Genomic DNA, 26,306 nt, shown 5'->3' with positions numbered 1-26,306 from the left:
CAAAAAAAGAACAAAAAGCCCCTCTTTCATTGATTCATTCACTCACTCACCCCAAAGGGAGCTGCCGGCTGAGCCCTCAGCATTACACATTATCATTATCTGGCCAGAAACTCGGACCCCCAAGAAGCGTCACATCACATCACATTGCATTACGTTACAGCATTGATCATCACTTCCATATTATAATACCATACACATACGCTCACGTACACACCTTGCACCCGATTGCGACGAGACACGACTAGGACGATCGAAACGATATCATACACCTGACTCGACTCGAAAAACAATAGAACTCGGCTCCAACAATACAACTCCCCTACACCAAAAGGCCTTGGCAACTCGATCGCATCTAGAATCATTCTAGAATTTCCTGTCACCCGATCCACAAGCGGCGCGTTTCGGTGCCTATTGTGATCGCCCTACAGCTTCCGCTTCGGCTACCAACACAGTACCATCATACCGCAAAAATCTCCTTTTTATTTAACGCTCACTTTCGGTTCATAAACGATTCAGCGCAGCCTCCGACATGACGGCTCCGACACAGACACCTGTTCCTATATCTATCACGATCTGCGGCGATGGTGGATGCGGAAAGTCCTCCATTACACTGCGCCTAGTTCGCTCGCAATGGACTTCAGACTATGACCCGACTATCGAGGACTCATATAGCGTGACGCGCCACATCGACGGTGTTACTTACCACCTATCTCTTACCGACACGGCCGGCCAGGAGGAGTACCGCGGCATGTGGGCTTCCTCGAACCTCGGCGCCGATGCTTTCCTCCTCGTCTACGATATCACATCCAAAGACTCCCTAGATGCCCTACAGCATTTTAATGAACTTATCGATATGGAGGCAGAGACTCGTCTTGATAACGCTGACCGCGCTCGCCGTGCTGGTCTGCGCTCAGGTCACGATACGCGCTCCCGCACCATCCCTCCTGTCAAGCTCGTCGCCGGCAACAAGTGCGATCTGCAAGAGAGCAGACAAGTCCCTGCAGCTCAAGGTCTTGAATGGGCCCGAAAGCGTGGGTGTGGATTCATGGAGACGAGTGCGCGCCTGGAAGTCAACATCGAAGAGACGTTTGCATTGGTTGTGCGCCGGGTGGTTGAGGCTCGACGACTTGCTAATACAGGTCCGGACGCAGCAGAGTTTAATGCCCGCGGTATGACGAAACCGCTGACGCCTCTTCCGACCGATAGCGACATCGAGAAGCGCGCGGTTGGAGTGCGAGGTCCGAATCTTCAGGGCGACAGAGTGGGAGGGAAGAAGGACAACGGCTTTTGGAAGAGCCTGCGATGTTGGTGAACTCGGGCAAGCGCATTGTGAGAACAGGATAAGCAAAATGCTGGGAGAGTTTGTGTGGGTTTGTTGGGAGGAATATTTCACAAGGCTTCAAAATCATTATATACCAGGGATATCTCGGCGTCTTGGCGAAGGGCTTGGACTTTTATCTTCTTCATCGTTTTACAGAGGACGCGTTTGTTCTGGGGAAAGTATGTCTTCCATCATCTGACATCTTATGGAGTTATGCTTGCGCGCTACTGTCTTGGTTCTAACACCGCCGGGACTGATGATACTATCTTACCTTGACCACTTGTTTGCTGCTTAGTGCGCTGTTGGATTCTGCTTGTAAACGTGGGTTAATCAGGACACTGGCCTATAGACCAGTCTCACCGAAACCAGATATTGAGCCGGTTAATGCTCTTTCACGTAGGATATCTGGTGATGGTGCCTAGTTTTGCTTTCCAGAGGAGGATCGTCAAATATCGTCAGTATATGCTCTGGAAGCCAGAGTCATCGAGAATGTGGCAGGGAGGCTATAAGTCATGACTTTCCATAATCACGGAAATTGCAGCAAACCAGCAAACGCGTTGTGAACAGCCACCCAAGCCTGCACGTTGAAATCAATCATGAGGTTTATTGTCTGTAGCTGCCTGTTAGATGCGAATGCTTACAAACCCAGTTCTGCCTCTTGAGCGAATATGAGAGAAAATGTGTCACCGATAATCACAGCTGCATTACCATAAACGCTGGGCCTCTATGTCTAGAAGCATCTTCTTACCCTCTAGCCACTCTTCACGCCTCATCAATCCACTTCTTGTAATCAGCGTACTCCAGAGTAGTCTTCTTACCCTGGTAGCGTGTGACCTTGAGGTCTAAGTCTTTCCAGCGTCCTCGACTACCAGTCCACCCCGCCTTGCGGATGAGACTGAAGAGCGTTTCTTCTTTAGTCCATCCCTGCTCGGAGGCTACATCTGGGAGGTAGGTTGAGCCATAACGGCGGCCGCGATCGTAGAATGAGAGTCGGATGCCGTGAACGCCAATTTCCCAGTCAAATATGTCATCGACTTCTTCAAAATCGGTCAGGAGTGTGACCGCGACTTGGAGCGTAGGCAATTCAGACTTTCTGATTGGGGAGAAGCGAGTGTCTTGAAGGGCAGAGATAAGGGCGTATTCCGGGATACCCTCAGCTAGATCTTGAGCTTCAAATGTGCCGATACAACCTCGCAGCACGGGCTCGCCATCCTCCATCGTATTCCATGTCACGAATAGCGGGGCAGATGTTGGGGGGATAGAAAGAGAAGAGGTGCTCGTGGCAGGCGTGGAAGCACCTAGCGAGGTCGAAGACGAAGAAGAAGAAGCGCTGGCATCAGGGATCGCTAGATGCCGAAGACTGGGATCGTCCAGGGTCTTTGGAGCAACAGGCTCTGGATTTGAGGCAGAGGCTGAGGATTCTTGAATCTCTTCCAAAGTCAGAGCTTTGCGGTGAGTGAGGTGAGCTTCCAGCGCCTCAAAGCATAGTAGACAGTGATCTCTGGTAGCCATCGGGGTGTAGAGTGGACGAAAGAGCTGCTGAGAAAGGTCAGGAGACTTATCAGAGATAAGGCGACTGAGAGGAGAGAAGGTAGTAGAAGCGTTGAGTGAGTATGCCTCCCAGCAACAGCATGAACGATAGGATCTTGCCAGACGTAGAGGTAACTAAACGGAACGCGGAAGAGCGAGAGTAGAGTCAGAGGAGAGGTTGGAAAGCGAAGGTGAGAGACCGTGAAATGGAGAGATGCACCGGATGGAGGGGTAGTTCTGTTGATGGTTCAGTGGGACCTGGCTGAACTTTACTGGACGCCCGGGCAGTAATCAACAGAGCTAAACGACCAATACAGTTCGGCCAACAGCGCCATGAGGAGGGGTTTGGGACACTAAGATAGGTACCTGACCTTCCTCCCGCCATTCTAAACAAATGGAATCGAATCTGTAAAGTCCGAGCTGCCAGATGATGGAAGCTTAAGCTTTCCCAAGGCTTCCATTCCCTCAAGCTTCTTTCTGAGCTTTCTTGGGGATGCAAGCTTCCATTATACTCACACATTCATTCATACCTAAGTACCTAAGGTAGGTTGGATTCCCCCACGATTCCGGAGCGGCCCCGCTACAGTTGGTAACCGCCCAAACGGCATTACTGGATGGATGGCAGGGATAGGCAAGCTAGGGACGAAATATGAAATCAGTCAAAAGAGATAAAGTTAACGAGATCCGAAGCGACACACCGTTTTATGCCATTAGGGAACTTGGCAAGGCTTCGCCTGTATCCTGATACCGATCCGAGTATCACTTTGTTACCGGATGGTCAAGTACCGCCAGTTTGATCGTCACCCCGGAGTTACAGACTCCGGATAATGTTTCAGTTGCGACTATGGAGCTGTGAGGATGATTCATCTCAAATGCCGATTGAGTTGTAATATTCAAACAGGATCTGATATCGTTGCCAGGATACGGATCTATTCATGAGTACGCTTCTTCAGAGTTCCGAGCAGATCTACGTTTGACTCCCTTGGCAGAACATCCCAAACACGTCTCGGAACCGTCTCGAGTTTTGCAACCCCATAAACACTTACGCAAGCTCATAGCAAGGAGAAGCTGTATGCGCAGGTACATAGTATAAGTAGTCATACCCTTTCTCGTCAAGTGAAGAAGTCCTCATGCTGTGCATCCCACATCAGTCTTTGTTAACCACTCTTCATCTTCACTACTCTCTTTCAAGTTTCTTCTCGTCGCAGGCCGACATCTTTATTATTGTTCCCATCAAAGCCCATTTGCAACTCATATCAGTCAAGATGCGTTTCTCTATCTTCACCTTGGTCGCCCTTGTCTCGGCTTCTTCAGCTTCGCTTGGTAAGTACACGGTTGCCTTCTCAAGAAATATTACTGTTGGCTGACTATCATCAGTCCGCCGAGTCGATGTCAATGTTCCGGCCATGACAAACGCAGATGGAGTCGTTGTGCCATTCGACACAGCTGGTGTCGTCCAGCCCGCTAAGAAGCGAGATCTCGAGCAGAAGAAGAGAGACCTCGCCCAGCGCAAGCGACACGTTTCTCACAAGAGACGCGCGGTTTCTCAGGAGAAGCAGCAGCAGAAGCAATAATTAGAGAAACTGCAGAGTTGGAACCCATAATGAAGTCACGGACGGATGCCTCTCTTGAAGCAGAAGCCCGGGGGCTGAGGAAACAGACAAATGACAACAATAATTGCAGTGCTTGGACTTGGCTTGTACAGAATAGGAGATAAGGTGCGAGAGATGGGAGCACTGCTCACGTCGTAAGGCTGGGCCTTTTGTGGAATCATAATTATAATCATCATGACCTTGTTTTTTTAGAGTGCATGTTCTTAAACGCAGCCATCCCGAAAAGGTTCTGCCTATGGAGTAGCCTGCGCTGACATTTCAAGCTTGATCATGTGAAGTTTGGACGTCGTTAACAAGAGGATCTAATCCATGTATTTTGTTTACGTTCTCCAATTTCGCTATGTGCCACGGACCCTGCTCATAGGAGCTGTCAGCATCAGACAAGTCACTACGGATAGGCTACCTAGTATCCTGCCTGTCATCAATCTTTTCTATGGATCAACTAAGTTGGGTACCATGGTAATCCGCAATGCATACCAAAATAGTTGAAATATTTCATGCTTGAATGTTGAAGACAGAAGTGAAGGGTTTGTCAATTCCTGAAGCGTGAGGCTTCTGTTTACTCAGCGGGAAAGGCGAACGAATGTCTAGAGATAGAAAATGACCTTTTGTCACCAATCTATATCTATGTCAAGCTGTAACTAGGTATCCAGTGACTTGCCTTCTAGGTGTCATCGACACCCTCGATCAACCCTGTGGACCCTTGAAAACTCGGTGCGATCACCATGTCACTACAGACACACTCTTTATCTCGGTACTATGTTAGTTACCATGTGAGGCCATAAGTTTCCATAGATTGGCTATTGGGAGGCAATCATTTTGTGGCCAAATGGCCGAAGCTGTATCTGGGTTTGTTTTGCAATCACTATAAGAAGCCTTATTGTTGGTAGAGGATTGAGGCGCAGTTTCAAGACGTGGGCAGCCAAGGGGATTATTCCTAGATTTTGACGACATCAACCGAGAAAGGAATCTATTCTCGGTAACCCATGATCTCACTCCTGCGGGCTACGGGCTAATAAGGATACCTAGGTAGTCTAAGTAGCGGAGATAGTTCAACTCCGTTCCGTTCTTATGCTGAAGGGCAAATAACAATTCACAACTTCACAGCAACATCAGACCAATCAACCTCTTTTCTTGTCTTGTCTAGGTTCCTTTCGGCCCCCACTCGTCGCACCTTGGAGCTACCGCCACATCTGCTCTGCTCTGCTTCTCAAATCAAACCCTGACGCCTGAATGCCACTATGCAGATGTGGCATTGCTCCAAGCGGTCTCCAACAGCCCAGGAATTCCTTCTGACGTCTTAGCAAGATCGATCGTGGTTATCAGTTGCTTGTTGTTCGACCGTCTTTTTGTCTAAGTAGTGTAGGCCATGTTTCTATTTACAGGGCTGAATGAGTGGAGTTGTTCATCCTCATTAGCTTGGCTTTTCCCGCAGATGAAACCCAAAGTCAGCCTTGCCGCTTTCGAGAACCTGGGCCTGATGAGATGAGATGAGATGAGATGAGGTGAATGAATGAATGTCAAAAATGCCTCTTCCACAAACCCTAGCGGTGCTGCGCAGCCTCGCGCCTAACCATGGCGCCAATATAGAACAGATCCTTCCATCAAAGCAATGCCCTAGGGGCCGTTGAGTTTTCCCTAGGCTAGCTGCTCGCCTGTTTTGATGGCTTGAGGCTGACAAGCCTAGCTGAGTTGAGTCCGAGACTGTCTAGTTCCCCCTAAACTAATTGAAGGCTGCACCTTTGTGTGGACGACTCTCTGACAATCAACTCGCAGAGAGTCCGAAACCACTGAGCCTCGTCTCTTCATCCTACGGATACTAACCCAGCAAATTACTAGCCCTAACTTAGGGGTCTCAAAGTCCCTCGACTTCTGAGCTGTCACCGTTCTCACTCCCCGCCGTCAGCAAAGTTCTACCTACAACAACACTCTCAGCCGCAGCCCTCCATCAGCACTAAGCCCAATTCCAGTTGAGCAACCCCAGTGTAAACTGCACAATAGTGGAGGCGGTGGCTCATCATCCCTGACCTGGCGCCATGAATATCGAAGAGGGCTGAGTTGAGTTGCGGGGACATGGGAGACTAGACAGTTGTAGGCTGGCATTGCCCGCCGAAGAGGTTGATCAATAAATAAATAAGAGGCTGACCCCCTTGGGAGGTGGATGTTCGCTGACGCCTGAATGATCCTTTAACGGCTAAGAATCCTAGATGCTCCAAGATCAAAACGCACGCTGGCCGACGGTGACAAGAAGAGCATTCTTACGATTACACGTTGATGACAACAGAACTTCTACATGAAAAACGACCAGCCAGTACCAACCACCATTGAGCAGGAATACTCTGGAAGAGACGGACAACTACGCTGCCGAGCCAACTGCTGAGCTTTGGTCCCAACAGAAATTACCGCAGCGTAAGAGCACAAAGAATAAGACATCCTCACGATGCTCATCAGTGGAAACCATCGTGCTCAGGCACAATTCGATCGGGCAAAATGGCGCCCAATCGTTATGATCCCTACATGGGTTCTTCAGCTGGGCTTGTCTATGTCTATGATGGGACTTTTCGCCTATAGATTGGGCGACAGCATGAAGGTGAACAAAGACAGCGACAAGAAGAACGACGATCCTACAATTGAGATTGTGTAAGTCAACAAGAAAGCCTAATGCTTGATCTGATGCAGCAGTGTTACTGACTGTGAACAGGTGGGAGGCTACAAATGTAGCTCTCTGGTTCGTTGCATCTCTATGCAGTTTCGTCGAAATCGCCAAATACTTCGCTGAGGCATTGACTCCGTGGACCATGCTATTCACACATGTCATAAAACTGACCTGCGCGATCGCCACTCTCGCGCTTGATATAGTTGTCTATACCGAGAAACACGACAAGCACTACTCCCTCGTCGCTCTTGGCTTAGACTGTGCTTTTATGTAAGTTCCCGGTGTCTGGCTTGAACATGGACTGCACTGACTGGCGGCACTTTAGCATCACCTCACTAGTCCTGGTCTTTTACTCTGTGCGAAGATACCGCCGCCTTTCCGCTTACGACGATTATACACACCCTGTCAACGTCAAGCCTTATGGTTTCAACGACGACCTTGAGCGTGATACTTCATACGCTCGACAGTCTACAGACAAGCGCTTTTCTTCGGCATCGTCACGAGCTAGCATCATCTCAAAGCGTGAATCTGTCGAGATGGGCACCGTCCAGCGAACACCAAGCGTCTATTCACACAAGCGTGATACCCAATTCGACGACTATGTAGCACGTCGCGGCTCCGCCACGAAAGAACGCATCGGCAGCGGAGACTTCAGCTACGCTGGAGCTCAGGGCGAGGCCCAAGACTCTGGAGCAGCACTCACACCAACTCGCCCAAGGGGCGCCAGTAGCGGTCGAGCAGCGAGCTGGACGAGCGACCGAGGTCTCGTAGCTGTACCAGAGGAGGAGGACGACACATCAGCTGGGAAGGAATCTAAGGCAGAAAAGGAAAAGAAGGATCGCGAGGCCCTTTTGGGCAACACTCCTCGCGAGAGCATTGATGGCCTAGTTGTTCCACAAGAAGCTGACCTTTCGGAGCCCAGGTGGCAGCGCGAATAGTGAAAAAGGGAGGGAATGAGAGGGTTCCATTGGTAAAGAGAGCCTTGTGAGACTTATACGAAAAGAAGACTATTTGGTCCCGATCTCCACGACTGTATATACCCACGGGAGAATTGGCGTTTCAGGGGTGTTGAAGTAGCTTCAAAGGCCGACTGTTTTGTGATACTTTATAATGATAGATGCAAATATTTGTTCCAAACTTAGGTGCGATAAGAACATTTTTCTTTCCAATCGAGGCCAACGTTCCAAGTTATGCTTTTGGTTAACGGGGCATTTGTTTCCAGGATATGCCATGATGGATTTTACCAGGTCGATGCGTGAATGACTAACACTTTGAGATTGGGTCGACAGTGAAGACAGCTGGAGATTTTCACATAAACCTGCTGGTCTGTTATCAAGATGGAAGTCAACAGCATGTGAAAACAAGATCGATGCTGTGATGGTGCCGCAAAGTTTGACATGATCTGGACTTACAAATTTGTATCTGACCATCCCTTCGAAACAAGCAAGCTGGGCAATTTTATAGAGGTGACTCAAGCACAGAGCGAGATGAGACATCGCAGATAGTTACAACTTATAAATCACGGGCTGTAGGAAGAGTTGATTATCACAACTTCGTTAGCGTTTCGCTGCAAATGTTCATCGTTTATAAAGCTCCCACGTGAAGACTACCCATCTCGATCTCGGGCATGAATACAAACAGAGTTGGAGCGAGATGTAGTTCTCAAAATCTCCCATTTACTTAGCCTCATGTACGCCATCATGTAGTGACTCGAGAACAGGCCTTTATTCATACAAAGCGGGCGCCAAAATAATATCACTGTAACACTGTTCCTAATTTGGCCTTGTTCGAGATTTCGGTCGTTCAAACTATCATTATGAACACAAAACGTCAATTTCGATACGCCGTTCTAGCACCTTATTTCCACATATTCCGTCTTGCAGTTCTCATGTTCGATACACAATGGGCTTTTGAGGGTCAATTTCCTGGAAGCACTGGCAAGGTATGCAGCCAAATCTCCGTATTATCACCTCCCATCGAATCAGGGTATGATTCACCTTCCATGAGAAATCGGCTCCTTCTGATTTTTTACTGCCCTAGATCACGTTTAAGTGTCCCATATCTTGGTCACCTTTCGAAAGCGGCTAAGTCGTTCTGAGTTGTTTCTCAATGCTTCTTCATGGCAGTCTCCAAAAACTCTGTGGCCTAATTTTGAGACCTACGATGTATTATAAATTCCACTTTGACAACGTATGGTTCCTACAGATTATACGCACGACTGTAGTCATGCTCGCTACACAGGTACTGTTATCATCTTTTAGGCATGCACCCTTTGGCGAGTTTCGTCATACTAAGGATTAGAGACAAAAGACGTGGAGGTTTGAGAAAGAAGAGTTACAAAGAGAAGCTATATCTAATAGATGAGCTTTTGAGATGGTGAGACGGTTAGTACTACTAGGTGTAGTATATCCTTGTGCAGGTTTGTAAAGAAAACAACAGGGAAGTGGAAATCGTTGTAGACACAATGATTTTGGTAGAAAAATACTATGTAAACGGACAACACGATCCTTCAATAAATACTTAGTCTATTCAATACACACGGGAAATGAATCTCTGATTCCTTTGCTTTGTCTCGGAGATCTTGTTGAGATGGTTTAACAAGTGCCCGAGGTGGGGAATGATCGGCCGATGAGCGCTGGGTTCACGGGTGTACCTTGCATTAGACTGATGAGTTACGGAGTAGCGCAAAGTGAATTGAGGAGGGGAGTTTTTATGGAAATGGTGTCAGTTTCCATTGTGTTATTCCCTTCCGCTTTCGAACACTATAAAAATGACTCACCTTTGGGCACAACTTCCGAGTCAAGTTGATGTAATAGTATGCTCGATACAATCTTGTTTCGTCTATCTTCTTAGAGACTTCTCCTTAATCCAGAACGCCAACGAAAATGATGCCACAAGGTAAATAGAAATCAAGGCAAGTGATGAAATCCCTGCGATCTGGTAGCTCGACCGAACCTGATCTGCTAAATGAGGTGGTAATTCTTTGATAGAGTCAAGACTCTGACGGACTTTCTCCTCGATCTTACGAGCTTCTTCCCCATCGGGGAGCCGAGCTGCCAACTGCATTCGCAGAACTTGCTGAAGTACCGCAGAACCAGTACTGATACCTATACTAGCCCCGAGGGATCGGAAGAGATACGAGCATGCTACAACAACAGCAGTGTCTTCAGCTGCGGCATTTGCGAGCAGACCAATAAGCGTTGTCACAAAAGCTAAACACTGTTAGCAAGGTAGATCCCACAGTATGTCAGCAATAGCTTTTTATCATACCACAACCGGCTCCGAATGACATAATAGTAAGACCAATAGTCTCTCCGGCGGTTGAACGGAGCCAGACGAACATGCCCATGGGGATGACTGAAGCGAGGACGAGTGCATTGGCCGATAACGTTATGGCGTAGAACTTTTCTGTTCTTTTGATGATCCAGCCACCTAAAAGTGAGCCTGCAACACCTGCAACCATTCCTGGGACAAGCAAGGAGCCACTCTGAGTAGCACCTAGGCCCTGAACAGCTTGAAAGATGAGAGGTAAAAAGAAGATTGTCGATGTCTGTCCCGCCCCTGAGAAGAAACCCACCCCATAGCAGGCGAACAAGCTACGATCAAATATTATGTGACCGGGCGTAAATGGATGAGAAGCCACGTTTATTTCGATCAAAAGAAACAAGGCAAACAGGACTGGAGTTAAAGACAGGGCGACGACAGTCATAGCATGTGACCATCCGAGGTTAGAGCCAGAATCCAGACCAAAGAGGAGAGCAACTACAGCCGCCACGAGAGTGAAAGCGCCGAGAAAGTCAATCTTGCGGACCTTGGTAAGCCAGTGATCATGTTCAACCGGTGGAAGGTCGAGGACGATATAGACGGCTATGAAAGCAAGGAAGCATAGCGGAACCTGGCCAAGAAACGACCTAAAGGGAGCGTTTAGATGTGCCTAACTCGGCATGCTCAGCCAGACTTACCATCGCCAGCCGACCGAATCGGCCAAAATTCCTCCAAGGGGAGCTCCAGTAGCAGTTCCGGCGAAAAAGAGAATGCTGATCTTGCCTTGCCACACACCACGATCCTTGAGCGGTACGAGATCACTCAGAAGGATGGCGACAACAGAGTTCATGCCCCCTCCGCCAATACCTGCCACGGCTCGCGCAGCACATAGTTGTGCCATATCCTGGGCAATGCCACAACCCAGGGATCCCAGAGAAAAGACAATATAGGCAAAGAGCAGACATGGTTTGCGGCCAAATATGTCGCTCAATTTACCGTAGAGAGGTTGAGAACTTGTCAAGGTTAGGAAGTATCTGATTGAGTATTAGCCGGGCCAATATATCTGCCATGCTCTTTGACTCACGTGGTGGCAATCCAACTGGTATTGTTCAAGGCATTTAGTTCGTTACCAATCTTGGCATAAGTTGCAACAGTTAGAAGTTGATCGGCGGCAGCGAGGTAGACCTTGATAAAACTGTGAGTAAAAGCCGGCGATATGGGTAAAGGCCTTGAGGATACTCCTTACACCAATTCCGACAGCTGCGATCACGAGATGCAACTTCTTGTCACTATATAGTGCTTTGGGAGTATCGCCACCTAACACCTGTTCGTTTTCGATGTTTCTTGGTGTATCGTCATGATAACGATCTTCAAGAAGGGGCGAACCTTCTGACGAGCCCCCTCAGTTCAAACTGCTGTTCATATCTCTTCCTTGCCAAAGCCCGAGTAAAATGGGAGCACAGGATACCGCAAGACTGCCGTCTGGTATTCACTGGCGAGGCAGTTTTCTGGCCGAGAAGTTTGGAGAGTCCAGAGTATCTAGCAATATTTGGACGTGGCGATGCTGCAAATAAGATAGATATTGGCCTTGCTTAGGTATGAGTTGGATCTAAATTCTCAGTCAGATTCGAGCAGCCATCAGGCGGCGTAATCGGAGAAACTGTTATCATTATAGGAAGACTATCTATGATAACAAGTGAAGCTCCTCGAGAAGTAGGGACCTTTGTACCTCAAATGATATCGAATCATCCTCCTCCGTGTAACTAGTTTAATTTGTTCTTGTGAAGCACTCGGCGACTTTCAGCTTTTCCGCTTCCATCCTGTACAAACCTCTTAATTAGTTCGTATCACCATAAGATGAAACTTTTGGACTGATGGCTAATGTCATCATTCTCACCTGCCAGACACGCGGATGTTGAATGTCAGCGGCTTATGCCAGTGTTGCGCTAGACTTGGGGAGTAGTCAAATATAATTAAGCAGGGATTTCAGGATAAAACACTGTTTACGACTGATAAACTCGATGACGTCCTTGCCACAAGAGTGAGTGCATCAAGTGTGCTATGAATGAACAGGAAAGGAACTCAAGTATTGAATCATTAGAAACAAACGTCTGGGCCAATGGCCATTCAAAATGTCATGATGATTGCAATGCCTTGTACTACACATCGGGCTCCCTATTACTGCAAGCTTATGCGTCCTCGTTCATCGACATCAAGTTTGTGCTGCTCACATCATCTACGCTATGTGGCTACGCGGGTTCGTTCACATGGGATTCATCTGAAACATGGAACATTCGACCAATTTTGACAAGACAGGGGCTGGTTGCTGAGTCTGCCAAGATTACCGGGTCAGAGGCGAATGCGGGCCAAATCTCATTGAGCATCACTAACTAATGCCAAACGCGTTACGGAGATTTCATAGAATAGAGACAAGGTCTCGTCATAGCGGTCGCCGCTGCTGGTTACATCGTGCTGACTGATTCGAAGAAATTCTGGCAGGCCTGAGCAACAATTCAACATTACAGGATCGCAGATGGTGGATTGCCATTCTGCAGCTTCAAATTACCTGTGGAGATGCTTGGGCTACGGAGGATCGATCGCCCCGAGTGTACACAGACAGGGGAGAGACGTGACGCGTTGGGCGATCAATTGCAAGGGTCGATAAAGTACAGTACATACTGGTACGTCCACACATGCATACACCGGCATGATCGGGCAGTTGAACTGTGGCGTTCTGCTGTAAATGTGAGAGTTTTTGAGACTCGTATAAGTAAATGAAGGACATGTTAGAGTTCAAGAATGAGATATAAAAATATTGTGGCATCATTCGGACGAGGGAGAGAAAGACAAGAGGCAAAAAAATCTTACAATATCTGAGTCAGGATGACATGAGGTAGGCTTGGGCATTGATTGACTGTACTCTTCCTGGACAGCAAATAGAAAGAGGAGGATGGTGAGACGAGACGAAGGCAAAAAGTAACGCCTTGTGCATTACCTCTAAATGTTAGGTACTACTCTACGAAAGTACCACGAGGAAGTGCTGCAAGTATCCGTATCAATCCATAGAGACATTTGTGAGACTGAATTGATGAGTGTTCTGCTCCGCACATGTGTAACTCATCACAGTTATAATAACAAGTCATTAAACTCTAACAGAAACAAACATCGAGCTAATTCATACCATTGAGTTCTCCGCGGTGAAATCAGCTGATTGGGGTTTTCATTTTTTTCATCTGAATTGAATTGAATGCCGTTGAATCTAGTTTAAAATATGCAGGGGTGGGTAGATAGTGACGTGGATTCAGCTGCAGTGAACCTGAATTCCCCGCCCAAGAGTGACTGGAGATTCAATCTACTGGTTGTTTCAGCTGCCATGGTCTCTGTCCCCAGGTCCCCTGCTTCCGGACGCTATGTACCAGAACTCGACGAGCCACATGCAGCAATGCCATGGTTCCCCCAAGAGGTTAAGTTGAGCACTGGGTGGCCAGAGACTGACTGCATAAGCCACACCAAGCCTCCCTCCGCCCATCCCGAGGCATGAGCCAAGTACTGTACATTGTGAGATTGCCCATGCAGTTTTGCTTGCTTTGCATGATGCTAACGCTCAAGTCCAAGCAAGTCCCAACGGCTTGGTCAAGAGATTGCCCCCGGTTGAAGACGGCGTTGGTGTGTTTTCGATGAAACCCTAGACAAGCTGTAGAGGGTCCAAGGAAAAGATGCTCGTAAACAGGGCAGGACGTGAACCAAGAACGAGAAGGATCGACTCGAGGCCTCCTTCTTTTCTTTCCTCCCACGATCTGATCTTGTTTCCTTACAATATTGGTCATTTTTTTTGTTTTGTTCCAAATCTGTTTCGATGATTTTCCTCATTCATCATCATCGTCGTCCACTTGTTCTCCATTAACTACCACTACTGCTTCATCTCCTTCGTTCTATCCATCCACACATTGATTGCACTTGTGTACCTACTCTCATTCACAGCTCGTGCTCGTCCCACCTGATTCAATATCAACCTCAAGATCCATTCTTTGCCGGTTTCACTCGTTGTCGTTGACTAGTCTCTTCTGTCTCCCTCCCCCCACTTGAATCGGTTTGAATCTACCTGTAAAGCTCCCTCGAGGGGCGTCTTTCCCGTGGTCCCCTTCCATATTATCAAAAGGATTCCAGGGCCCGGCATTTCATACGTTTTACCAGCCTTTGCATTGCATTGCTGTGTTGTCGCGCCCCTGGTTTCACCTGTTTTATCTTGCCTCAAGTTAAACAGTATCCCCCTTACTCCTGCTCCTAGCCTGTCGTCCAAGGTTGACACGACTGCTTCAGTTTCGTCATGGCTACCATGTTGAATACAAATTCTCTGCAACCGCCCAAAACTGGCTCATCTCGCTGGTCGAAAGCCCTCCCCGATGTTCCAGGTCCTGACGATCCGAGTTTTTATGACGATTATTATGAGGAACCTTCCCCTCGTCTACCTCCCGCCAAAGAGCTTCCACCACCTCCGCCGCGCTCGACTAGTATAGCCAACGCGAAGTCGTTACCTCCATCACTGCCGCCGTTACATTTGCTTGCGGTTGATTCCCCTCCATCTGGTCCGCCCAAAATGGCTATTCCACGCCGGCCCATTGGGAAGCTGCCTGCAAACCCACCACCACTACCTCAGAAAGAGCCGCAGCAGCCAAACTCATCACAGATTCCCCCATCACCTTCGGAATCACTATCGAGTATTCTGTCGGCATATTCACGCTCGTCCGGCGAATCCCTTGTCAGGTCGCCTTACGAAGCTAGCGATAGTGTTCGTCAGTGTGAGGCAATCTCATCACCGAGCCACCAAGCTCCACCCGCCAACACCAACACTGGCACGTTTATCAGTCCCTCTACCCAGCAACAACAGCATCATTATCAGCAGCAACAGCAGCAACAATATGTTGCCCAGAAGCTGCCTGCCAACAACCATCGGCCACCCCCGCTACCCTCTAAGGACACTAAATATCACCTTCCAGCCACGCCTGCCCCTGTTCGAAAACCTGTTCCAGAGAACAAGCTGCCTGAACTGAACTCAGCGCAGTCGCCTTCTTCCCAGCAGCAACCTCAACCTCAGCTTTGGCGTCGTCGGTCGTCAAAGGCCGAGCGGAGCCTTGAGCTTCCCGACCTGAAGCTTGTTGCTAGCCACGGGTCGACTGCTGCAACGCAGCCAGTTGTCGCACAACCACATGTTCAACCGCAGCTTTCTTCAAGCGGACCTAAAATTTCCACAATACCAAACTGGCAGCCTGGGAGCACCAACCCCATAGCTCCTGCTGGCCAGGACTCCGAAACGTCGCCAGCCGCTGAGCAGTTGCCCGGCACCCCGACCATGGGGATCAATAGTTCCAAACTGAATCGTCTCAAAGGGAAACTTCATCTTCATCGAAGGGGAAAATCATCAGGTGACACGAGCAAGTCTCCTTCGACGCCACGACCTGGGGCAAATCGTCCCCCCACGCCTGAATATCAAAAGGAAGACATCAAGACTCCAGTTGTTGATTCTTTTATTTCGCCTTTGTCGCCCGCTTCATCACCGGAGCCCGCTGCACAGGTATCGCCAGAAATTCCAACTAACGTCACAAGTATATTTCCTCAAGCACAAACTCAAGAACACCTAAGAAGTACTGGTAGCATCACACGTAAGGCTGTGCAGGTCCCTAGACTACCAAGCCCTTCGGAGGACAAGCCGGTCTCTGCATCGCCGGAGGCGGCATCGTTACCACCTTCGGTCACCGATTCAAGGGGAAGTCGTGGATCCTCTGGCAGTGACACCGCTGTGCACCAAGTCCAGCCTCCTACAGAAATTTCAAACCGATTCCCGCCACGACATTCATCCGTAAGGTCGAATGCTCCTACACGACAGTTAGCGGTTGAACACGATCGGAGACTGGTGCCGTCCGAGTCTCAGGGACCTCTTTACAGAGGCAGAGATGGTACCCTTTATCCTGAGATGAAGGTACTGCAGGAACCCGACCCGCGCGCGGCCTACTTCCCCAAACAGTCCGAGTCACCTATACCGGAAGGTGCTATCTTCAACGCGCCGCCGCTGAAAAAGTCCCATTTCGATTGCTACCATGGTCATAAGACAATGAACCGCCGGACGAACAAATATTATCCATTGACTTGTCAAACGTGCGACAAGTCGGATGTTGAAGATAGATGGACTTGCAGTTTTTGCCATCTACGGATATGCGAGCACTGCGTCAAGAAGCTTAACAACAGTGGCAATGACCTGCGCCGGCTGGTCAGCCACCCACAACTCACACCATAATCGAACCCCCATGAGCGTTACGACGAAATTGTCTCTTAATATTCTTTCATCATTTACCATTTTATCTCATCGCCACATGAACCGCACTTATTCATGCCCTTTCCTTTGTTACGTATAGATTCTCCTCGCAGGTTTGATCCGAGTCACGCATTGCATGTATTATATACGAAAAGGCCATGTGAGGATAGGCCAGGAGGAAAACATAGACAGTATGGGATAATGTCGTTCATCGCGACCTGAACAATACCGCATTTGCGAGCAGCAGCATGTTTACGAGCTCAGGGAATAGTGGGAAGATGAGGACATATTGCCCATTTTTGATGGCATAATCTGGTGATATCGAAAAGGAAAAATGGACTCATGTTTGCTGCTTCGCTTGAGGCAATCTGATACTACGAATGTTAATGCGCTGACCTAGAAGGGACAGCTTGATTAGACTCTTATCAATGACGAAAAGATACCTTCGTACAAGTAATGAATCACCGAAGATACAGGCGTAGACCCAACCCGACAAGTTTTCAGACTGATATGAATGTGTAATGTTGATTTATGATCACGAGAGGAGGTCACAGGACTCGTGTGTGCACAGATTCAACTATGTGGACTGCTTCCTTATTCCCCCTGCCTCTGATGCCCTTATGCAAGAGCAGCATTCCTTGATATCCACGCTTAAGCCTTAAGGTAGGTAGGTTTAAGTTCAAATGGGGTTCTGTCAAATAAGTCGGCACGTGCCTTCAAGTTAACATCCACTGTACCTTAACGGCCTACCTACCTACCTTACCTAAGACAGCTTAACTTAGTAGAGGCTCACCGAGTCCGCTCCACTAGTGACCACCCGGGTCCTTCCATGGTTCAGGGTTGCCGTCCACTCACCGTGCCCCGGCTAACGGAAGCTCTCAGGGCGGACAGGTCCACTTTCTTACCGTATCGGTAGCCCAAGCGACCCTGATTTCCCCAAGCTTCATCACAATAAACATTCACTTAATAGCTACTATCAATCCCGAACCCGTTTAATCCGTCGTGCGCCAGATTGTGACGGATATCACTATGTCCACATTACAGCGCTCAAGATCACTTCGAAAACCCGCTTCTTCCACCACAACCACTGCCAATGCTAATGCGAACGCCCCAGACGGCTCACCGAGTCGCCTCCCTGTGAAACCCTTGACTAGAAGTGCGACGACATCTAGCAATGCGAGAATATTGAGAAATGGGACAACTGCAGGACTCTCCAGGGCGACGTCTGTTCGACAGCCTGCTAAACCAGTAGCATCCGAGCCTGCGAAGAGGGAAACTCGATATCCCCCCTCAACTACGACTACAAGACCTCGACCAGCAGTGAGACCAACCTCGGCAGATGGCCCGTCTCAAACAACTAGAAAGGCACCTGCCCCTACGCATACACGCGCAAAGAGCACTGCTACTGGCTTGAGAAACGCGCCAGTCTTGAGACCTCCTTCTTCTGGTTCATCGGCTAGCAGCACTACTACCACAACAACTACCACTCGTCCAACTCGGTCGTCGACTACTTCGACCAACGAGAAGCTCCCGGGCGCCGCACCACGCCTTCGCCCGGCCTTCTCAACTCTCCAGCAACACTACTCACCAGCCAAGTCCTCTGCGCCCAAACCACTGACATCAACATTCCTCGCTCCGCCATCGCCGTCCAAACTTCCGGCCAATGTCGCTGCATCCGCTGAGACAAGCCGCTTACAAACCGAGCTTCTGCAACTTCATCTTTTGCATCGAGATGCACCGACCGTTGATGCTACCTGGAGAGCTAGTGCCCAGCGCAAACTTTGGGAGCGATTTTCAGAGCTTGCTAGAGCGAGCAAACAGATTGATGACCAAGAGAAGGCAGAGGTTGAGAGGGAGAACATCCTGGCACTCCGTAAGTGGGCTATGGGCGGTGGTCTGGAAGAGCGCATACAAATCCTAGATGCAGCCATAGCTGGCCTATGGGCGCTGGAGGAACCCGGCGGTCGCTATGCTAGGGTCGTAAGGCGATTTGAACGATGGGTTGATCGCATGTGCGAAATCGAAGAAGCGAGACGTGCAGGCGGAGCTCTCATCCAGGAGAACGACGTGCTATTTATTGGCGAGCTTGATTCTGCATGGAAGGACGAATGCGCTGGCTTGGTACGACGATTGGACACCATAAAGCGGCAGCTCGATCAATTGGGGGATTTTGCCCCTGATGATCAAGAGGGAGAATCCAAGGATCAATCCAGTCTGCATCGCATGGTAGAAGGGTCAAGGGAGCTTGTTCAGGGCATGCTGACTGAATTGGCTGTCATGGACGATATTGAGCGAGATGCGCTTGCGCGTGAAGATGAGTGGATTGAGAGAATGAACCGAGACGATGAAATGGAAGATACCCCTCCAAGAGCCGGAGCAGTTTGGAGAGCCGTGTAAGGCATTGTATAACTTTGCAATGCTCCGTGCGCGGGTTTGGACATCAGATGAACGACATATTACCTAGATCAGCGACATCACAGCAGATGATGCACTTTCTCCATGTTACATATAGACTCATTTTTTAATCATGTTTGGGACTGAGCTGCTCTAGCTATGTCAATTGGGCTCGAAACGAGAACATGACCAGCAGAATAGGCTCTCTATCTCTTGTGCGTATTGGCATATATCGACCGGATATCGAGTTAAAACGGAAATTGGTAAATCGACCACAATTCTTTCAAACACCTTCTTCTCTAGCTCGAAACCATGGTATTGAATTTTCTTTTTTGGATTCATTTGATCTTTTTTTTTTCCTTTCTTTTTTGGGTGTGATTTTCGTTGTGATAAAATCTGGAAAATCCCGGGCCTCCAAACAAACGCCTCTAAATGATGCCCACGCAAAAACGAGTATCATCATCGGGATATAGCAGTCATAAATGGTACTTAGGGGTTCATCGCTCAGGGCCGGTTGCGATATAGCATTGCCGTTTATATCCTTGCCGACTCGGAGATTTGATGCGTCTTGTAGTGTTTTCAGTCCTCCCAATATCGTGAGGGGCGTTAAAAGGAGTGATGGATTGGAAGCTGAACATCCAGCTCCTCTGCGATTTTCGTACGATGCCAGACTCCATCTAGTGCGGCAGCACGTTGACGTCGTTTGCATGCTATGGTGAGTCAGGCTAAAGCTCAAATACTGGATAGAGGTGCTTTTTATTAAAGCTAGCTTGGGTGATGGTATCATAGGAAAGCCCTTCGCGGAAAGCTGACGCCCTCGACAGCAGGCTCGTCGACGAACCAACTGCAGCGCTCGCCAGTGCCCTCATTGACAAGAGTGCAAGGCAGACCACGGTCGGTATCGAAGATCTGCTTCATGATCTCCTTCTTGCCGCCGCCAGTAGCGACGAACGCGACACGAACGGAGTGGTTGACGACTGGAAGAGTGAGGGTGATGCGCTTGGGGGGAGGCTTGGGGGAGTCTTCAATGGGGGCAACCCAGGCGTCGACTTCACGGAGCAGTTCATGGCCAGGGAAAAGAGAGCAAGTGTGTCCGTCGGGACCGCAGCCGAGGAGGAGGAGGTCGAAGATAGGCAGACGGACCGAGTCGCGGCTGGCAAAGCTGGCAACGAGTGTCTTCTCGTACTGGTCGGCAAGCTCTTGCAAGTCGTTCAAGTGTTCTGTGTCGATGGGGTGCACGGTGGGCTTCTGGTCCTCGGGGATCTTATCCAGAAGTTCCTTCTTGAGGAGGGCGTAGTTGGAGTCTTCGTGGTCGAGGGGCACAGCGCGCTCATCCGCAAAGAAAATTTCCCAGCGCTTGAAATCGACGACATCGTTGGGGCCCGAAGAGGGGGCCAGGAGGGCTTGGGCGAGCGTCCTGGGGAGCGAACCACCAGATACACCCACTTTGAAAGCGCCGTGCCGGGCGATACCGGCAGCTTGGCTCTGGATGACATACGAACGCAACGCCGGGGCGAGAGCGTCAACGTTGCGAAATGCGAAGAGGTTTGGTTGTGTTTTACCCATGGTGACGTTTATGGTGCGGGTTTTGGAGCTTGCGGTGAGCTGTGACGATGTGGGAGAGGTAGATGAAAAATGACGGCGGGGAACAAGGAGAGACGAAGAAAGGACGAGGTGCGTGGTTTTCCTGCAGCTCTGATTGATCCTTGACACGCGTGAAAGAGGATGTAAGTGTGTCGAGGGTACAAGGTAAGGTAGGCAGGGCGAGGCAATCGACTCAGATAAATTATCAGGATGTTGTTTAAACGTTGTGGGATAATTTGATAATGCTGTAGGTATCGTCTTAAGGTATAGGTAGTCTACCTAGAGGCTACAACCTAAGAGGCGGGGTTCCATGGAAGTCACAGTGGGCCTTTTTTCTCTCTCTAGAGTCTACCTAAGGTAGTTTCTGGTAGGCACGGTAGTATTGGGTACCTACTTCGTCATCGCATCCCATCGCAGTGGAGTGGATCAAATTCCCGTCGGTATATAAATGTCGACCTACCTTAGACATGGATGGAGTAAGAGCATTTTGAGACGGAGAAGGGCCCATCCTACGAGTACCTTAGGGAAGTAACTTATTACTTGCCTGACCATCGGTAGGTAGGAGGCTTGGGAGGAGCGAAATGGTCTCACAATGGCTTTCTTGGTACCTCGAAAGCTTCGATCTCAGTGGGAGCTTAGGTACAGTTAGATCAGTTTCCGCTACTGAAGACGATGTGATGAGCGCAGTGGCGTGCTAGACACCCGCCAGTAGGGTACTGTGTGTAATTAGTTAATTAATTACCTTAGGTAGGCTAGTCAATTACCTAGGCTTTTACTTTCTGACACTGGCATATCTGAATCGTGTATGGCTGGTTTCTGTTTCTAGATAATGCAGGTCAACCACGGGGCACTTTAGCCGCGTGGTGTCCCGTTGAGAAAGGGAAGCTTATCGGATTGCCGTTTTTTCCCAGTAATCGTCAAGGTTATAAGACTTGGCATGGGGATGAGCGAGGAAGACTAGTCCTCCTTATGGGATGATTGGACTTGAGTTTGGTGGTAGATCCCATCTAGGGATATTACCAATGATGAAGGCTGATGAGAAATCGTCACCCAAGTTGCTTGGGAATCTTAGAGAGAGATCTTTGAGCATATTACGGATAGTTAGATCTGACTTACAGCGGCTTGACGTGTGGTCTTGGTTGCTGACGTGCTGCTATTGAGCCCTACCTGGTTAACCTCCTAATCCTTGTCAAAAGCCATGAGAGCCAAGCAACCTATGTACTGTAAAGAGGGAACCAAAGTAGCATCATCATTACCAGGTGGTGACACAGCACTAGGCCAATAGGCAGCCAGACAGCTCCTTGACAGCTCCGAATTTTGTCGTTGGCTTCGATCGTTTTTACTAGATATGTGTTGAAGGATCAATCAATCACCTATCTATCCATGAATACCACAAAAGAGACACGGGGCCAATTTTGGTGGGCAAGGCGTCTGAACTCATGCAAGGAACAGACTGTATAAATGGCCAAATCTAACGTTTTCTTCTTCTTCTTCCATCCTCTGATAAGGATACCCAAGGTGCAGGGAGCTTTCCTGTGGCTTGGGGTAGGGTACTGTAGATAGGGTCAACAATGCGTTGACAAGCATGTGCTTGTCCGGTTCTGCGGAGCTTTTATTGACGGACGGGTGATTTCATGACGTATATCCGGCTAAGAGGGCACAGCGTTAAGTTAGGCAGGTTAGCTGTCTTGTCGGCGAGTTTAGGCGCGCCGCTAGCCCGTTTAGTTTCAATGGAAGCCTAGGTAAGCATTGTGGACGGTGGTGGTAAGCTCTTTATTAGCTCTTATCACATGAGGAAAGGAGAGAGGGAGGTTGTCAACTTATAACGACTTCACTGTTCGATCACCTTGGAGCAGAGTATTCATGGGTGAAAAGAGGCGGGCCAGTCTTTTATCCAGTATTTACCATATTTGGCCGTTCGACATAATTGTTCCCCTGAAGTGCTTTCTATTCAGTGTGCATTTCTGTGGCTGTCCGGGTGCATGTGTACCAGTAAGTCGCTCCCTATCCGTAGATATGAGCCCCCTCCATCATGACTGGCCAGGCTGGCCAGCCCTGGCAGAATTTTCCAGGGCAGATGCCGGCTGCTTGCGCCCTTGTCCATCTGGTCCCTGGTCTGCCCCTCCAATCGACCCCTCCAAGATTCTGACCCCTCTAGCCCCTCCATTTATGCAATTCTCAGGTGAATGATGAGGTATCCATGTGGGAAATGGACGTCTCTAGAAGCCTCCAACAGCTTCATTTTCCGTAATTCTCAGGTCATTCGTGAATACCAGAATCTCATCGAGGAGCATCCGCGCAAATGATATATTCCGAATCGCCTGATCTCGCATCCGAACGATAGCCCATGCTGTCGAAGAAACATTTCGGGACCTCCTCAACTGAGGGGCAATAACAAAGTCTCTCACGATCGTGTAAGAGACGGTTAGTGTAATGTGCTTGTCCCTACTACACTCTCATGCATGCAGGGCATAGTAGGCTCATTGGCACTCGAATCGACGTCGACTTAAGACATGGGGCTCGTCAAGTCGGCATCCGAGAATGATGACATTGAGATCGATCGCAGAAACAATATTCTTTATTTTTACAGACTTGACTGGGAAGCAGTTTTGGGAAACGGTCAAGCCACTTGACCTGCTGCATGCCTAGGTATGCAGCACAAAAGTACAAGAATATTGTTTCTGCGATTGACCTCGAATTTGTCTGAGAGGTGCGATTGGTTGCTGCTCTTAGCCATTTGACGCCCAAAGAGACCGGCCCGGCGAAGCAAGCTGGCTCATGGAAGAAAAGAGCTTGATGAAGGAAATAAGAAGAAGAAGGGGGGGGAACGACATGATTTCGGTTAGTCAATCCGAGAATCGAGTTCCCTACCTACGTAATGATCACACCAGTTTGGATCTGGAGGACCCTGACATTATGGCTCCCTTGACGATATCGAAGCTCAAGCCTTTTCGTATTTGACAGCTGCGAGCCCAGTCAGTCTCGCAAACGTGGGAGGGGTGTGGAGGGGGACTTTAGCCCACCTGTGGGACGTTCTGGGATTTCGTCCCCCCCCCCTTTTACTCAGTTTTGGGCGTTTGTTACTGTAAAAATTGCATTGGCGGCTTGAAACGGCACCTGATGGATGGACCCTGGCGATCAAATCATCAACGGACGTGACTTTCTCTGCTGAGTCGTGATGGATCACACCGCACGCACACCTGGATTCTCAGTTGCACTTTATTCTCGTGTGACCCCGGAACCTTCGCTCCGACATATAACACCAACCAACGTCAGTAGCCAACCTTTTGGTTTGGCAGCTGTAAATTGCCAAGCCTGTTTTCTTTGTTTTGGGGGCCTTGCCTTGCCTTGCCTAGGTACCTAGGTACCTCCCATTGGAAAGAATTACCCTGTTTTTATCTTGGGCGAAAATATCAAGCAACATTCAGGGTCTTTCTTGATGGGAAATCAGAATCATCCCGGACTGCCCTACCAAAAAGCCTCCCGTTGCAGAAGACGACTAATATAAACGGATAGCGAATCACCGCGCTTCCCCAAGTTATTTCTCCCTTTCTCGATTCCTTAGCTCCCCGATCCTTGTCCGGTAACGAAACGACTGCCATCGTCACTTCTAGACTTGTCTTTCTTTCTATGCCTCCTCCTCACCTCTTATATGACTGCGATCTCTGCGGATTGAGGCCAGAGCTGAACTCTGCTCTACACCGAGGGTCCCGCATTCAATTCTTGGCCTAAACCCATTAGTTCAACTTTTCTCTTATTTTACTCCTCTTTACCGAAGTCCACTCTTGTGTCAACTTACACAACTCGCTGAAGAGACCGGCTTGTCATCTCCTCGGACAATATTGATCTTGACATGGACCCAGCAGCCCGGAACGAGCAGCTGCTTGACCGGCGATCACAGCTCACAGAAGGACTTTCTAGCCTACCCTATGACTTGATACTCTACCTCAACCGTGCCGCTATCCACTCGGATCTAGGATATCCGGACCTTGCAGCCGGTGATGCATATCGTGCACTGTTACTAGCCGATGAGGTTCTCAATGAGGGCTTCGAATATCACGAGCAGGCCCTCGAGTCTTTGCAGATGCATACAGCAGTCCCCCTACCTGATGTTCTAGCACATGGGAATCTTCCCCAAGATGAGCTACAGAGCCCCGAGACTGACCTGAGAGTCGAAGATGAGGCAGTCAAACGATTGGCCATATTGGCCCAAGTTCGTGCATATCAGATCCTTTCTTTAGGCCTGTTACTCTGTGGATCGCTACAGAGTGCTGCCAGTTTCTGCCAGCGCGGTCTCCAGCTCTCACCCTCTAATCAAGAACTACTCGACACAAAGAACAACATTGTCACTGTCGCCCGCAGAAGGCTCCGCCGTGATGATATCGATATTGATTACCCCAATCTCCCCGATCAAGGTCTCGTCCGTCGCGAGGTCTACCCCTGGAATGACCACGAGCCTGATCGTTTCGCTCCGGAATCACTGGCTGAACTCAACGAGCGTTTGAGCTCCATGGCACCAAAGTGCGTTGTCGAGGTTGCGACCTTACCTGTCCTGTTAGAAGGAGCGAGCAGCACCGATGACTATGAAATTATTCCAACATGCAAGCAGCTTGGAGTCTTCGCCAAGGAGGACATTGCCCCCGGCGAGGTTGTGCTGAAGGAATACTCACTTCTCACGGCGAATAATCGCCTGAAGGACTCTATTTGTGACGCGTGCAGTTCTGATCTGCCACCACTAGGCAGCGAGAACGAGCCCGTCAGCTGCCCTGAATGCTACGATACGGTGTTCTGCACTCAGTATTGCTTTGAGCAAGCCATGGAGAGATATCATCCAGCGGTTTGTGAGAAGGATGTCGATGCAATCGCCAAGGATCCTGATGCATTTGAAGCGGACCAAACGCTTTACCTTTTGCTGCTTTCTCGTGTCCTGGCTATTGCTGCTCACGAGGAGGTTAATCCTCTTGATGTTCGAGAGGTCAAGTATATATGGGGTGACTTTGTTCCGACTCGGACCAACGACATCAACGTCTCACCGAATGCCGGCCCGCCTCCTGAGTGGACACTGCCCTTTTCTTTCAAATACAATATCGAAACACCGCTCCACGTTTTGGAAAAGATGGATATTGATGTATACTCTTTGCTCGCTGAGAACGATCTATGGGTTCTCAACACGCTATACGCCAAGTTCAGGGGCACTGCTTCGGCCCGTAAAAGCCTTCGGGATGGCCGCCCTGATGTCGCCGCAGTGCACCCATATTGGTGTCTCGCGAACCATGATTGCGACCCCAACGTCACATGGGAATGGGGTGGCCGCATGGTTCTGGAAGCCAGAAAGGAGCGTGTTGTGGGTGGGCGTCCGGGAGGTATAAAGAAGGGTGAGGAGATTCTCAACCATTATTGCGACGTCAATTTGCCCGTGCAACAACGCCGGGAATGGGCAAGGGGTAGTCTAGGCGGCTGGTGTATGTGCAAACGGTGCCGCGATGAGGCTGCCAAGGGTGAAGCAAATCATGTTTGAGAACTTCATGCTGGGAATTGGGATTTTATGAAGCACGGAGTGGGGGTTCCTACCTTTCAGGGATAGGGAGGTCTAGATAAAATGGGTGGATCGATCATAGTAAGTATGTGCTTTGG

At 49.2% G+C, this 26,306-nt stretch overlaps 9 protein-coding genes across 9 annotated transcripts; 6 read left to right on the top strand and 3 right to left on the bottom strand.

The window, feature by feature from the left end:
* Window positions 1-529: 529 nt before the first annotated feature.
* On the top strand, window positions 530-1,312 carry FTJAE_466 (GTPase Ras2p; the record flags this gene model as incomplete). Its single annotated transcript, XM_037351086.1, has 1 exon — window positions 530-1,312. The coding sequence occupies one exon, from the start codon at window positions 530-532 to the stop codon at window positions 1,310-1,312; it is 783 nt and encodes a 260-aa protein (XP_037212409.1).
* Window positions 1,313-2,083: 771 nt separating this feature from the next.
* Window positions 2,084-2,833, bottom strand: FTJAE_465 (ammecr1; the record flags this gene model as incomplete). The annotated part of the gene is made up of 1 exon (XM_037351075.1): window positions 2,084-2,833. One exon carries the CDS (start codon window positions 2,831-2,833, stop codon window positions 2,084-2,086), a length of 750 nt encoding a protein of 249 aa, XP_037212408.1.
* Window positions 2,834-4,116: 1,283 nt separating this feature from the next.
* On the top strand, window positions 4,117-4,425 carry FTJAE_464 (uncharacterized protein; the record flags this gene model as incomplete). The annotated part of the gene is made up of 2 exons (XM_037351064.1): window positions 4,117-4,174; window positions 4,229-4,425. The coding sequence occupies 2 exons, from the start codon at window positions 4,117-4,119 to the stop codon at window positions 4,423-4,425; spliced, it is 255 nt and encodes an 84-aa protein (XP_037212407.1).
* A 2,479-nt stretch (window positions 4,426-6,904) lies between these two features.
* Window positions 6,905-8,058, top strand: FTJAE_463 (uncharacterized protein; the record flags this gene model as incomplete). The annotated part of the gene is made up of 3 exons (XM_037351053.1): window positions 6,905-7,104; window positions 7,166-7,390; window positions 7,446-8,058. The coding sequence occupies 3 exons, from the start codon at window positions 6,905-6,907 to the stop codon at window positions 8,056-8,058; spliced, it is 1,038 nt and encodes a 345-aa protein (XP_037212406.1).
* Window positions 8,059-9,961: 1,903 nt separating this feature from the next.
* Window positions 9,962-11,743, bottom strand: FTJAE_462 (multidrug resistance; the record flags this gene model as incomplete). The annotated part of the gene is made up of 5 exons (XM_037351042.1): window positions 9,962-10,332; window positions 10,391-11,031; window positions 11,083-11,418; window positions 11,469-11,579; window positions 11,709-11,743. The coding sequence occupies 5 exons, from the start codon at window positions 11,741-11,743 to the stop codon at window positions 9,962-9,964; spliced, it is 1,494 nt and encodes a 497-aa protein (XP_037212405.1).
* A 2,968-nt stretch (window positions 11,744-14,711) lies between these two features.
* Window positions 14,712-16,676, top strand: FTJAE_461 (uncharacterized protein; the record flags this gene model as incomplete). The annotated part of the gene is made up of 1 exon (XM_037351031.1): window positions 14,712-16,676. One exon carries the CDS (start codon window positions 14,712-14,714, stop codon window positions 16,674-16,676), a length of 1,965 nt encoding a protein of 654 aa, XP_037212404.1.
* A 1,047-nt stretch (window positions 16,677-17,723) lies between these two features.
* On the top strand, window positions 17,724-19,091 carry FTJAE_460 (AGA1 A-agglutinin anchor subunit; the record flags this gene model as incomplete). The annotated part of the gene is made up of 1 exon (XM_037351020.1): window positions 17,724-19,091. One exon carries the CDS (start codon window positions 17,724-17,726, stop codon window positions 19,089-19,091), a length of 1,368 nt encoding a protein of 455 aa, XP_037212403.1.
* A 780-nt stretch (window positions 19,092-19,871) lies between these two features.
* Window positions 19,872-20,654, bottom strand: FTJAE_459 (6-phosphogluconolactonase; the record flags this gene model as incomplete). Its single annotated transcript, XM_037351008.1, has 1 exon — window positions 19,872-20,654. The coding sequence occupies one exon, from the start codon at window positions 20,652-20,654 to the stop codon at window positions 19,872-19,874; it is 783 nt and encodes a 260-aa protein (XP_037212402.1).
* A 3,871-nt stretch (window positions 20,655-24,525) lies between these two features.
* Window positions 24,526-26,190, top strand: FTJAE_458 (MYND domain protein; the record flags this gene model as incomplete). Its single annotated transcript, XM_037350998.1, has 1 exon — window positions 24,526-26,190. One exon carries the CDS (start codon window positions 24,526-24,528, stop codon window positions 26,188-26,190), a length of 1,665 nt encoding a protein of 554 aa, XP_037212401.1.
* Between the last annotated feature and the right edge of the window lie 116 nt (window positions 26,191-26,306).

This window comes from Fusarium tjaetaba, assembly GCF_013396195.1.
Source record: "Fusarium tjaetaba strain NRRL 66243 chromosome Unknown NRRL66243_c0000013, whole genome shotgun sequence".
In the NCBI taxonomy this organism is placed as follows: Eukaryota; Fungi; Ascomycota; class Sordariomycetes; order Hypocreales; family Nectriaceae; genus Fusarium; species Fusarium tjaetaba.
This window is presented reverse-complemented; position numbering and strand designations above follow the sequence as displayed.